Source organism: Caloenas nicobarica, chromosome Z, assembly GCF_036013445.1.
Source record: "Caloenas nicobarica isolate bCalNic1 chromosome Z, bCalNic1.hap1, whole genome shotgun sequence".
Classification (NCBI taxonomy): domain Eukaryota; kingdom Metazoa; phylum Chordata; class Aves; order Columbiformes; family Columbidae; genus Caloenas; species Caloenas nicobarica.
Window position 1 is genome coordinate 85,496,992 of NC_088284.1, and position 13,647 is coordinate 85,510,638.

The 13,647-nt window shown below is 40.2% G+C and overlaps 1 protein-coding gene across 1 annotated transcript in view; it reads left to right on the forward strand.

Annotated features, from left to right (window-relative positions):
• Positions 1 to 11,953, forward strand: part of CFH (complement factor H) — a 35,526-nt gene extending 23,573 nt beyond the window's left edge. The window contains exons 11-24 of the mRNA XM_065656067.1: positions 105 to 284; positions 439 to 612; positions 1,964 to 2,146; positions 2,931 to 3,113; positions 4,476 to 4,658; positions 5,673 to 5,852; positions 7,335 to 7,541; positions 8,153 to 8,329; positions 8,986 to 9,162; positions 9,297 to 9,473; positions 9,995 to 10,177; positions 10,893 to 11,093; positions 11,327 to 11,524; positions 11,665 to 11,953. Coding sequence (XP_065512139.1) covers positions 105 to 284; positions 439 to 612; positions 1,964 to 2,146; positions 2,931 to 3,113; positions 4,476 to 4,658; positions 5,673 to 5,852; positions 7,335 to 7,541; positions 8,153 to 8,329; positions 8,986 to 9,162; positions 9,297 to 9,473; positions 9,995 to 10,177; positions 10,893 to 11,093; positions 11,327 to 11,524; positions 11,665 to 11,678 — 2,417 coding nt within the window. The 3' untranslated portion in view covers positions 11,679 to 11,953. The remainder of the gene's footprint in view (positions 1 to 104; positions 285 to 438; positions 613 to 1,963; positions 2,147 to 2,930; positions 3,114 to 4,475; positions 4,659 to 5,672; positions 5,853 to 7,334; positions 7,542 to 8,152; positions 8,330 to 8,985; positions 9,163 to 9,296; positions 9,474 to 9,994; positions 10,178 to 10,892; positions 11,094 to 11,326; positions 11,525 to 11,664) is intronic.
• The last annotated feature ends 1,694 nt before the right edge of the window (positions 11,954 to 13,647 follow it).

Here is a 13,647-nt window from a genome sequence, read left to right on the forward strand (position 1 = left end):
GTAGTTCAATAGACTAGCACACACTAAAGTGCCTACAGAAATGATGGTTCCAAAGGAAAATAGTTCTGGATCACAAAATGCTCTAACTTTGTTTTTTTCCACAGAATCATGTAAAACACCCCATTTGGACATTTTGAATTACCACGCAAATAGAACTATGTTCATACCTGAAGACACAATTGAGTATGCATGTTTGGAGGGATATCAAACTGCAAATAAGATGCCAATTGGTACCTCGAGGTGTGGCATAAATGGCGAGTGGAGTCCAACACCCCAGTGCTTTGGTGAATATTGTTGTGTTTGCTAATCAGCATAACTCGGTATACACTTTGTGAAGCTTTTTTCTTTAAGACTTTCTTCAGTTTTCTTCTGATCATTAGAATTTCATGTACTTTTTGAAGGATGTACACTTTATGTTAAAATATCTTCTCTTTGTAGCAATAGAATGTGACATGCTGACATTGCCCAATGGAGATTTTTCTCCCAAGAAGGGTAAATACCACAATGGAGATGTTGTGAAATTTACCTGTGCAAACAGTTATGTGAGAGTGGGACCCGCCTCTACTCAGTGCTATTACTTTGGATGGTTTCCATCCCCGCCAGTATGTAAAGGTAATTCTTCCTTTAACTTTATTGTAGTAAAAACATATGAAAATGCCTCAGTCCTGAAGACTTCTGTGGGCACCTTCTATAAGCCAGTCTTGCTCCCAAGAAAAATTATCCCATCTTCATCTATAAAAGGGCAGAAACTGGTCCTCTTTGGATCGTTCCGTAGTGTTTTGCTATTTTATGTGAAAGATTCTGAACAGTTGAACTTACAGTATTGAACTTTTTGTTAGCTTTAATTATGCCCACTGGAGTTCTGCAATAACTGAAGGTGAGCTGCTAAATGGCTTGTGCAAAATTTCACTCAGGTTATTGACTATAACATATGAAAAGTATTTATTATTCAAAAAGGCATAAATAATGTTCAATATGACAGCCAGGAGAGATTAATGTAATTCCTCTCTTACTGTATTGTAAATGTCCTAAGTTTTGCTGCTGCCTAATGTTGACACGCAGCAAATATTGTACTCTATGTTCCTTTTTATGATTACTTGATATTGGGGGTGGGGGGAATAAATAAAGTTGGAGATGACACAGAGCTGAACTCAAGCAAAGAAATTCAGTGAAAGGTTTTCCCTATGACATTCCTCAGCTTCATCTGGTAGGATGAACAAACTCATGCAGAAGAGAAGCTACGTGCCTCTCTTCTCACCTTTTTAAGAACAGAGCACAACTTAGAGGCATCTGAAGAGAGCTTATTTTACTGGTGCTATGCCCTTTCATGACACAGCTCAAGAGGATGAAGGCATCTCGTATTCCTTACCTCACCTCCCCACAGTTTTCTTGTTGTCTTCTGTGATCTTATCCTTCTTTTTGCTCACTCTCTTTTACATTTAAAACTAGGTATATTTCATATAGTTGGCTCTTTAGCTCAGGAACATTTTTAAGCTCCCTTAGCAGGAGTTTCATTCACTACATCAGAAGTTAATTCCTCTAATATACAGTACATATCACTTGCTGGGTGATTTTTATAACACAAGTAATTATTACTTGCAGAATTTTCACCTTCAAAAAAGAAAAAAAAAAAGAAAGAATATTGAAGTTGTCATCCGTGTAACATTTTTTTCCTCTTAAAACTGGGTTGGTTTTATAACACACTTGTTTTATCATAGCAGGAAATTAACAGTGCATGGAAGTAAGAGATTAGAGTGAACCAGCGTCATGCATATCTGTTTGTGACTTCCAGCCCAACATGAATCCAGATATTCAAAGGCAATAAGTCAATGACCTGTATAACCTGTTCTACTGATATTTCTTACCTTTAAACAACAAATTCAATTTCTTTTGTGTTGCACTTAACAAATAACTGTGCTAAAAGGGCAGAGTTCAGAGTATAAATGTGATCTCTTGATTTCAGTGAACGCCAGAGGCTGTGGACCTCCACCTGAGATTGTCAATGGAAGTATTGCTGGTGGCTCTGTAGAACAGTATCGGCATGGGGACAGAAAGCAATATGAATGCAATGTCGACTTTAAATTGGTTGGATCAAAGGAAATAGAATGTGTTGATGGACAATGGTCATCTCCTCCCTCTTGCATTGGTAATCTATATAACTCTTACTTGTGAGAAGTCTATAATTCACTGCAGGCTAATACTTCACAGCTGTTTTCACGATTTCGTATTTGCAAGTAGAACACATTATGTTCAAGATCATTCTACAGATTAAAAGTAACCAGGCACTATTTGTAAAGCCCAAACATTATTAGTAGTATAACTGAAATCTCAAAAATCCAGCTACAGTTTTTATGAGTCCAGATCAAATTATTATAGAAAGAGAAAGAAAACAAATATGTAATATATAAATAATAATTATAAGTACATAAATGCACAGAATATCTGAATAATACAAATAATTTATAATATATAATTACAATTGTTATGCACACACTTTATCTTACTTACCGCTTTTTCTGGTGTTATTCTCACCCTTCCACTGTCTCTTTGGGTCCTAAAGTCAATGGCTTCAGTCTCTGGTGTTTTGGAGGGAAGCTGCTGCACCTTATCAATATCTCAAGTCATTGACTGGGAGGAATAAGATATTGATTTCCTCTTCTCCTTACAGGATCTGCTTTGGGCAATTTTTAGGTTTGCCCTTTTTACACCAGTCTACAAGTTTTGAATTAGATATGTTAAGTGTGTTTAAAATATGTTAGATACTTGTTTTTTGACTTTGTGTTACCCCTAAAACCACTTGTGATCAGATCCAGGTCTAAGCTGGTCTTCCGACTCACCAAATGCATATATAGTTACTTTTATTTAAGTTCTTTCAGCTATTCATATATGACTCCAATATTATTGTGGAATACTTCTGCTCTTTTCAACAGAAGACAAAATGCCATGTGGATCACCCTCCTCTATTCCAAATGTTGTTCTTCGGCAGCAAGACCAGACCCAGTTTTCACATGGTGATGAAGTAATTTGTGGATGTAAACAGAGGTCTGGCCGTTCCAAGGATATGAGAATAAAATGTCGTAATGGAGAATGGAAGCCTTTACCTCTTTGTGCTGGTAATCTATTTCCATAATACTTCAAATAAGAGTGTAACATAGTTCTGCTCAAAATCTCAAGGACTTCAGCAATCAAACCAGGACAATATGTAGGCAGAGATACTAAGTTTCATGCATCTTAACTAAGTGGTTTTTTACTTATTCCTCTTTTAAATGTGAACACGTCCTTCATCCTGGACAGACTCTACACCTACAACTTTGTAAGTTCTCTGAGTAGGCTTGGGGAAGGAAAAGGACACTTGCACAGTAGGTAGAATAAAGTATGGGGATACATCTTTGGTGTATGGTGAATTTTACCCATTTTCCAGTGTTCCTTGTCCCTTCAGAAGCCTTGGGACATACCTGCAATAAAGTAGTGTGTCTGTTGCTTTAATTACTTCTAGGTTTATGTCTCTGTATGCTATCTGGCTTTTTAAAAATCCTGCTGGGAATAAGCCTAGCACACTGTGGCTACTAATATTGGTTTTGTTAGTAGCCACAGTGTGCTAGGCTTATCCCATCCTCACTGTTTCACGTGGATTAGTCCTTCTCATTTCTCATCAATAGTTTTCTCCTTTTTCTCATCTTCCCATTTAGTTTTGCAATCCATAAATTGAATTAATGTCTTTTAAAAAGATCTACAACAAAGTCTTTTCCTAAGAAAAACGAAAAAAATTTACATTGAAGTCAGTAATTTAAGAAAAAAGTGATAGTGGACAAGAAGGAGTCTTGTCTGGAATAAATTATTCCAGAACTTCACTCAAAAGAACACAGGTTATGATATAGCTAATTCTTGGTTGCCCATTTCTTCAGAAGCATTTTTATATTCATCAGTGATTTGAGAGGCTGTACCTTCACTTACAATTATGTTGAGGATTGAGTCTGGCACAAACCACAGTCTGCTCAGCTTTCACAAGTGGCTTGTGTTCTGTCTCTCAGAATCACCAGTCAGGGACACATGACCTGGTTTTGGCTTGGATGTACTTCCACAGGAGAATGATACTTGGTACATATTTGGTGTGCAGTAGTACTTCCTTTATGCTCCTGTTTCTACAAGTTTCTTGCTCATCGTATTACCTTTTATACGTTTACAGAAGAAAGAAATGGTTTGTTTTTATAATATTTGCTGCATGCAGCAAAAGCGATCCTGTCGACTTAAAAATAATTGCTTTGTGAGTGCAAACAGTCTCTGCTTTAGATAGTGGGGAAAAAAATCATTCGGTTTCTGTGATCTAGAAATCTCAGGAGTAACTTCAAACTACAGTAAACAAAAAACCGACTTGGACGTACATTAGGAAATTTAAGACCTCTTCATCAGTGACTGTGTATGTACATATTACCTGACCTAAATCTATTTTTTATCTTTTTATTGATTTTTTTCAGATCCATCTCCTCAGTGTGAACTTCCAGCAGATGTTGACCTTGTGCACAATGGTTGTCTTGCCAAGCCAAAAAAGCAGAATAAATTCCATGGAGTTATATGCTATGTATGTAAATCAGCTGACAAAAGTATTAAACAGGCAACTTGTGTCTCTGGCAGATGGGCACCAGAGATTGAATGTACAGGTATGGTTTTGGATTTGCATACAATTTCTTCTTTTTATGTAGGAAATATAAGTGCTCATTATTAATGCTTCTTAGCATTGCTGTGTCACTAGTCTGAAATAGAAACGTTTACATGATTGTATGCTTACTTGATTCTATGCTAAAATATAGTCACGAATAATTATGGCAATCATTTGAACAGTTATGTAGGCTTAGAGACAAACTATTTTAGTGAGGCAGATTTAATAATCTCTTCTCTGACAACTGGAACAGTTATGACTGTCATTTCTGATGTGAGAAAAGATGCAATGACAAATTTAAGCTCAGTTCTTCAAAAGGGCTTTACCCTGGTGCAAATGAGTGTAGCACATAGCTCAAGCTCCAGCCAAAGTTTCTTTATTTCCTGTAAACATTCAAAGTTTTTCTATTCCCGATGTTTCTTTTTTTTTTTCCTTCTATTTTTTTTCCAATTACTTCCTTGTGAAACAACAGAGTTGGGCAACTCAAAAGCACAGACGTAGACAAGACTGCCCTTATCTAACAGACACCAGAGGTCAGATGCCTGCAGGACTGCCTTTCTGAATAGCAGAGCGGGATATTGCCTGTAGAAGGCATGACTGTAGAACAATTGTCACCTCATTGCCTGCTTTGAGTAGGCCAGGTTCGTGGGAAATGATGCATGGAAGTGGGAGAAGTGTACGGAGTGGCATCAGTCAAGGGAGCATTCCCTTTCAAAGCCTAGTGTCCCTACCTTCCCAGTTTTGTGGAACCACTAGAAGCAAGAAACCAAAATCCTGAGGTCTCCTTCTTCCTAGATCTACCTCCTTCCCTCACTTTTTCTTTCATCTGGCAGGAGCAGCCCTTTGTTGCTTTAGAAGGCAAATTTAAGTTTGTTTCTTTGATAATGATAATAATTAAAGCTTGAGATAGCTACTGAAAATTATCACCAGTATTGTCTTGGTTGTTATTGTTGTAATCTGTGAGGAACTGTTACATTTTGTTATGTTCTACTATAACATGACTATGTGTTCTTAGCTGAGGAGAACACATGCCCAGCTCCGCCTCAGGTGCCTGGTGCTCAACAGATAACAGCTGGAAGAAATTACAAGAACGGGACTAAAATGGCTTTTTCATGTCTGAAGAGTTTCCAGCTCCTTGGTGCAAATGAAATAACATGTATAGACGGCAAATGGCAGTCACCACCTCACTGTGTGGGTTGGTAGTAGATTTTTTATTCTATTTATTTTGTTATTCATTTCAGTGTTATGCATGTGCAGTCATCATTAGCAGGAGGATGATATTATTTATGTTAAGATTGTCATGAACAGGTAACTGCAGAAAATAAATAGAACGTAAGTTGCTAAAGAAAGTGCAGTTAACCAACTGCTGGACAGTAAGTCTTCTTATTTACACTGACTTATCTAAGACGGCATAGGAAACTTTCAGGTAGTCCCTCAACAACTGTGTGTTTATTTGTTTAGTATGTTGCAGAATGGAGTCTCAGTTTTGACTGAGGACATTTAATAGTATCCTGTTGAAAAAAAAAAGTCTCTGTTAATTTATTATTTAGTTGTGGTAGTAGCATTTTTTAATTTTTTTTTCTTCTTTTCTTTTTCCTTTTTTTTTTTTAATGGCTTCATCATGTGGTAGGAGTATAAATTATATGGCATAACTCAGGCCACCTATTCTGAGAAATGGTGAGGAAGCTGTAATCCAGTTGCTAAAATATTAGCAGTGCAGGCATTGAGAGATTAAGTGTTTTCAGAAATAAATAGGAGATAAATGAGCACAGGACAAATAAGTTGCCAGCTGGTGACTGGTGTGCACAACATGCCAACCATGTCTGTACTTTTAAGCTGCAAAATTCTGATGCCACGTCATTTCTCTTCTTTTGCATTGCCTGTGAATCTTCATTTCTGCTGATAAGTGCCAGACATAGAGAAGAATAACAAAAAAAAAAAAATCACTTGAGCTGTTCATTAAACAGCTTTACTGAAATAAAACTCCATGTCCCAGTTACTCAACAGGAACTTTGACTGTAACTAGATATTTTTCGTTGTGGAATTTAGTGCAAACATATGCTTCAACTTGAAAGTGTCAGCTAATAAAACCTCATTTACTAATTAACTAAAAATGCACATAAAATGTAATTTAAGTCCACCTACTCTACAGCACTGTGGGACAAGAAAGCATTGGACAGCCCTAACTCAGGAGGGCTTCATAGAGATTTATTCCATTGTATATATTGGGAAGTACATTATAATGCTTTCTAAGTTTTGTTCTCTTTTTTATCATCTCAGTACAAACCCCCTCAGGACATTGGTACAGCTTCATTACTGGTGAGAAAATGTAATAGCTAACATTCTAGAAACTCACTTTCAGTATCCCAGAGCAAGATAATAAATATCCCTTCTGTTTCTCTGCCTATGAAGTTTTCCCCATTCTTCATACTAAGCTGTAACTGTATCTCCTTGGTATGACCTGGAAACTGGCTTTAATTTGTTTCAAAGGAAAATGAAGCATCCCCATGTAGGAGAGAAAGGAGAGAGGAGTTTTGTTTTGTGTATCCTCATCTTCCTTTCAAGCTATTTAATTTAGGCTTGGATTATTGTGTTTCTCTTCAGTTTTAGACAACATTTGTCATTGGAATATGAATTGGTTTGCATTATGTTCATCTGCTTTTTCTGTATTTTATAGAAAGACCGTGTGCGCCACCACAACCCATAGACTGTACTGATGTTCCCAGAATGGAAAATCAAAACTTAAAAATTAAAAAACAAGGGAAAACCATTTATCTGGCTGGTGCTAAATTTAAGTACGTTTCTCGTTCTGGATATGTGTTAGAAGGACCGTCGGAGATTACCTGTTCTTTGGGAAACTGGACCACAGCTCCTACGTGCTTGGGTAATATCAAAACATACTTTTTTTGAAGTACATTTAGCAATTAAGTTGAAAGAATTTTAAACTGGAAGTTGACTAATAAGAGCCAGGAACTCCATATTTTGCTGTGGAATCTTATCATCCCTTGGGGATGTCTTCAGAGCAATCCTGATTGCATGCAAGGCGGACTTTTTGAATGCAGTTTAGTTTTTAAATATTCCTTTGTATTCTTGCAGTGTTTGTTCAGTTTATATCTCTGCCAGGTAAGTCCTGGGCACACCCTCATAATTCAAGGATCTGTGTTCTACAGAGTCCACTAGTGTCTAGAAGTTGCTTTGGTGCTTTAGTGGTGGAAACCACTTCAATGTAGTAAGGGACACAAGCCTTTATTAACATTTCCTGGCACAGTTAGAAGCAGGATCTAGGTATCTGAGTGACTGAAGTCCATGTCTGTTTAGGGGAATTACTTATTTCATCTTCTGTACGCTACCTTTTACATAAAATCCACAGTCAGTGGATGACTATTCTGATGATGTAATAGAAAAAGCTCTCCAAAGCATCTCTTTGGTGGAAACAGTACATTCATTTTATGTGTATCACATTAGCACAAGCATCGACTTTCTGTATCTTTTCAGAACTGCCATGTGGAGGTATTCCAAAAGTTGCCAATGCTCAAATTGAAGGCAGAAACAAGGCAACTTATGAGCCTGGTGAAACAATTCGCTACCAGTGTGATGAAGGGTTCCTTCTTGTTGGTCCACCGGAAATTATTTGCAGAGAAGGAAACTGGACAGCACCGCCGTTCTGTGAAGGTATAGGTTTTACTTCCAAGTAGTCCATAATCCTTTCTAGTCTTTAGTGCTGTGAATTAAAATAACATCAACACAGGCATGCAGATGAGTCAGGCCAATAGAGCCAACAGGTGATTTGTTTTGAACGGGCTCCTACAACACCTGTTTTTCTGGCTCCTGAGAAATAACAAGCAGGGAAGATGAACAAAGAAATAATTTCCCCTGTGGCCTGAAGTTGGTAGCTGAAACTTAGCTCACTGCTCAAATCAAGCAGAAACAGGTTTATGGGAATGGATGCTGGCTGCAAAGAAGGAGATAACTGGTAGGGTAACATATCTTATTTTCACATCACTAAGAATGTCAGTTGCTGAAAGTTACCTTCACATAGTAAAAAAAACCCTCCACTCCCCAGCCCTTTGGCACACAATGCTGTATAGCACCTGTCTGCAGCTTTGGCTGATCTCTGCGACTCCTTTTCTCTTTTTAGTCACTCTAGGCAAAAATAATAGTGACTGGTGAAGAGTTGCAGAATAAAGATCTTCCTTTTCTCCCTCTAGAAAACTATCTGCATCAGGCAAACAATTTCTGCTCATCAGGCGTAATGGTGCTCTGAAATGCAATATTTTGTGATTGATATATTGCTGCACTACTGTTCTTAAATGCACCTCTCTTTTCAGATGTTACCTGTGGAGCTGCACCGGAAATTCCCAATGCTTATATTGCAAGCTCTCAACAGGAGAGGTATCCGCCTGGTGCCAGAGTGCAGTATGAATGTGAAAGCAATTTTCAAATGATGGATATAAATTATGTCACTTGTAGAAATGGACAATGGTCTCAAGCACCAACCTGCAGAGGTAGGAATCTCTGCTTTCATCTTGCCTATTAGCGTAGAGGGGACTGTTTGCCTAAATACTCTAAAGACTTTACCTATTTTAATTCTCTTTTCTTCATGTACCTGCAAACATGACCGCACAGTGTCTCTTTTCAGATGTGACGTGTCAACCTCCTCCAGAAATTGCTGGTGGTAAAATTGAAGGTGTTAAAAAGTCAAGGTATTTGCCTGGAGAGAGTGCTCACTATCAGTGCTGGCGAGGCTTTCAGATGACGGGGTCTTCCAGGGTAACGTGTCAGAACGGGAACTGGACAGAGATGCCAAAATGCAAAGGTACAATTTCTAATTTCTCTTTCTCTTCATACAGTTGCCTGTCAGTGAGACTGTTGTGAAACTGAGTCGGTGGCATTTACTTCTCCAAATTTCAGTCTCATTACTGTGCACAAATACAAGGTATCTGGCACACTCAGGAAAAGGCATTTTCCCAGGTTTCTATTCAGATGCATTTACCAGCTGCATGACCCAGGTGGCTCCACTGGAGAGGGCCCCAGCTGGAAAACCACCCTGAGGCTGAGAACAGTTGCTGGGCTGGTGTAATTCTGAGACACAACCCTTGGACTTCTTAAAATCTGCTTTCTGTACCTTCCTGATGAGAAAGAGAGAGAAATGTTGCTGTCTGTATTGGACAATCAAGCCCACAGCTTCCCTGCTAGTTGACATCCAGTTGATGTAGATGATGCATTGCTATATCGTATGTCGTGGAGTCAAATCAACTACTAAATGAACTGAGGGCAGAATTTCAAGTGTGAGCCAATACCTGGTGGCTTTCTCTCTGATTGTGAATTTTCTTCCAGGTGAAGGTGGGAAGTGCGGCTCACCTCCAGTTATTGAAAATGGAGACCTTCTTTCTTTCCCCATGCAAGAATATCCCCAAGGTACAACTCTGGAATACAAATGCCCAAGTCTCTATGTCCTGGAAGGATCTCAGTATATCACATGCGCTGATGGGCAGTGGACAAGCCCCCCGGTTTGCCTAGGTAGGTTGAAGCTGTGTGGCCAAAGGCTGCGTGACTGCTCCTGTTTTCTGCTTCACAGATCCTGAGGGCATCGCTTGTGCAGCAGCATGTGTGCTGGGGCTGCGATGGTGGCCAGAAGGAATTTTGTCTTGAGGTTAGCTTGTGTAGTCCCTTCTGCTGCCTGCTGTCTCTCACCACCACGCTGGGTTCAAGAGGAGAGGAGCTTGGCGGAACCCGCCTGTGCGAGGCAATCACCACCACTGTGAAGGCTGCCGACTGCTCCCGAGCTGGGGACGCTGCTCCAGCCAGCAGGCTGTGAGCAGGGAGGGGGGTGTGAGTGCGTGGTGGTGCTGGGAAATCCTGGCGTGCATCTGTGACATGGCCAGGAGGAAACACGTTTAGAGAAGTGCTGGGCAGAGGCAAAGAAAGGATCCAAAAAAAGACATGGGGAAGTTCATTGGTGCCTGGTGATTTCCCCTACCCATGCTTTGAACTTGCCCTGTGTGACTGTCAGAATGAAAAGGCTTCTCCGTAGCTCTGCTAGGGGTCTCAGCTGTGGTCTTTTCTCCTTTTAGCTTGGGTGTGAATGTCTTTCCTGTTGTGGGTAACAGAGGCACAGAGCAAATAGCTGGAACCGTTTTGTGATGCAAAGAACTCGTGTAGGCTCTAGGGGAAAAAAAGTTACCTGTGGTGCATCTGTATGAAGTGGTGACACTCTTCTCTTGCCTTTTCCAAGTGGCCTGTACAGCATCTGAAGAAGACATGAGCAGCAACAATATTGAGCTGAAATGGGTCAGAGGAAGAAAGCTGTATTCCACATCGGGGGACTTTATTGAATTTAAGTGTAGAAGAGGATACGTGAAGGACCCAGCATCTTCTCCCTTCAGAGTACAGTGCGTGGAGGGGACGTTAGAATATCCACGGTGCAAGCCAGGAAGTAAGTGCACTGCACTCCAGCCACAACTCAGCTGCTGTATTGTTGGTGAAGCCCAGGGGAAAGTCTTTAGCTTTCCTGGGGAAGGACCTGGGGAGGAGCCGGGTGCGGGAGCCTGAACTGGACATGCTGCTGGGAAGAGGGCTCTCAGGAGCTCTCAGCCGGTGCCAGCAGTTTCAGGGCATCTGCTGTCCCATGGGAGGTCAACAGGCAAATAATGACAGTTCTTTTTCCAGGGAACTGTGTATTGGATAAGAGGACTATGGAAGGGAACAATATTCAGCTACGGTCATCAAGGTCGTCGAGCACGTCCACCTATCGCTCTGGGGATTATATTGACTTTGAATGCAAACGGTGGTACCAGAAAGTTTCACGTGCTGAGTCATTACGAGCAGAGTGCCTGGATGGAGTGATTCAGTATCCCACATGTGAAGGTAAGCGCTCAGTGCTGAGGACACGAGGAGCTGTAAGAGGCAGCTTTGCTGAAACTGCCTGTCCTCTGCTCTGAGGAAGCACTGTGGTGTGCCAGGCTTAGTCTTCACACCTTTCTCCCTTTTTTCTCTTTATGCTGCAGCGATGTTTGGATAAATGGAAATGGCATGAAGGAGCTGAGCTGTGGAAATGGATGATCCCTCACACGACCTAGTGATCTGAGCTCAATTTTTGCTGGCATTTCCTGTTTCGCTGTGCTTTGTTTGCAGCTTAGCCAGTGCTCTGTCTTGGAATTGGGTATTTTTTTCTTTTCATGATTCAATGATTGTGTTTACATTTTATCCATCCAAATGGTTGTGCTTACATTTTATCCATTCTCTATTGATCTCAATGTTATTTTTATTAACAATTGTGTCCTGAAATAGGCTGGCCTCACTGACATTCTGAGATAAGAATTAAAGCCTGCAGGCAATTTGATCATCAGAAAGTAGAATGTGTTTGGTCTTGTCTGCTCCTAGCTTCATTTCCATGTGTTTGCCTGGAAACTCCCCTGGAGTCATGGCAGAGGTGAGTGTCCTGACTGCCTGATCAGGATGAGCGAGTGGCATCTCCTTTAAAGATATGGCTAGAGCAATCTCTAGATAGCTCTAGACATGATCTAGAGAAATCTCTAGATCATAGACCCAGTTCCTATGCGGGACTTGAGCTTCCCTGCCATTTGCTGCAAGGGCAAGATGTTGGGATGCAAGTAACTGGGATTTCTGGGTGGAGGCAGGGGTGACTTCTTGGTCCTGGAATGGGACCTGCCATCCTTATATTTTCCAGGAGAGTTTGTGATGGTGTCTTGATGGGGCCTGGCTCTTATTGATTTTTTGGTAATTCATCCGATGATAACATATTGCAGCTGATTATGGGAACAGCTAACACATTTGTGTATCATTGGTGTCTTGCTGGGCAGGGGAAGGTTGAGTGGTTTTGCTGCCTCTTGCCTAGTGGGCTTTGTAAATGATTATCAGTTTCTTTTATTGCTCTTCACCTTTCTAAGAGTTCTTTAATAGCCAGTGTGGGCGACACACTTGGCACTGCAGCAAGGGGTAATTTTGCATTGGCCTTTGGCTCCTTCATCCTGGAGAGTTTTTTTTAATTTAACCTCATCTAATTCTGCTACGGTTATGAAAGTCAACTAAACCAGAAAGCTTTATTTGTATATAGTTAAAGGAGCCTATCTCAATATTCATGTGTTGATTTTTCTCTAAGCAAATGAGGCAAGAAATACTTATTCTGTTTTCACTTTTGCTGGATGATAAGGAAGATTTCAGAACAGCTAACCATTGCTTTGGCAGCCTCATAACCAAATAACTGGACATATTTTTCTTAGAATAAGATGTGAAAAAAACAAATGCAAGCTGGCTCATTGAGCACAGACAGGTCTTTTGTTACAGGCACCTGGAGAAGAGTCCAGTTCAGCTCAAGACCAGATAAATCAACACTGAATGACCTCTAGATCAGCGGCTGCAAAGTGGGGTGCATGCACTCCAAGGAGTTTGGAAGATAATCCATTGGGGTGTGTGAAGAAAATATTAGAAATTCTATTTCTATTTATTTTTTGTCAAGAAAAAAAAAGGATACTAAGTTTTACTGGTATTTAATATTCAGATTTGACGGTGGCGATTTTACTTGGCCTGTATGTCAGAGGGTTCCATGTCACATATGGTACCAACGTGTCCCAGGGGAGAGTGGGTGCTCCACAGTGCAGAGGTGTTCACAGTAGCACCCTCACTCCTTCGTTCGCTTTCAGCTTATTGCAACGCATTGCAGTTTTTGTGTGCGCAGTTAAGGGCATTTGTGGATTATATTAAGTTTTTACTAAAGTAAACCTCACAAAATGGACAAGTGACTAAAATAGATTCCTTGCAAAGAAACTGCAGACAGAAGATAGCACACAAAAGAGCAACACCAAAATGGGAGGGCTGACACTTCTACTCCTGTTAATAATTATAATTATTATAATAATATGAGCTCCTCATCAGCGACATTATGAGGTAAAAATGGTGTCTCTCTAATTGCACTTGACAGGAAGTGGATTAAAAAAATTGAAATTGTGAGGAAGCCTATTTGAAATATG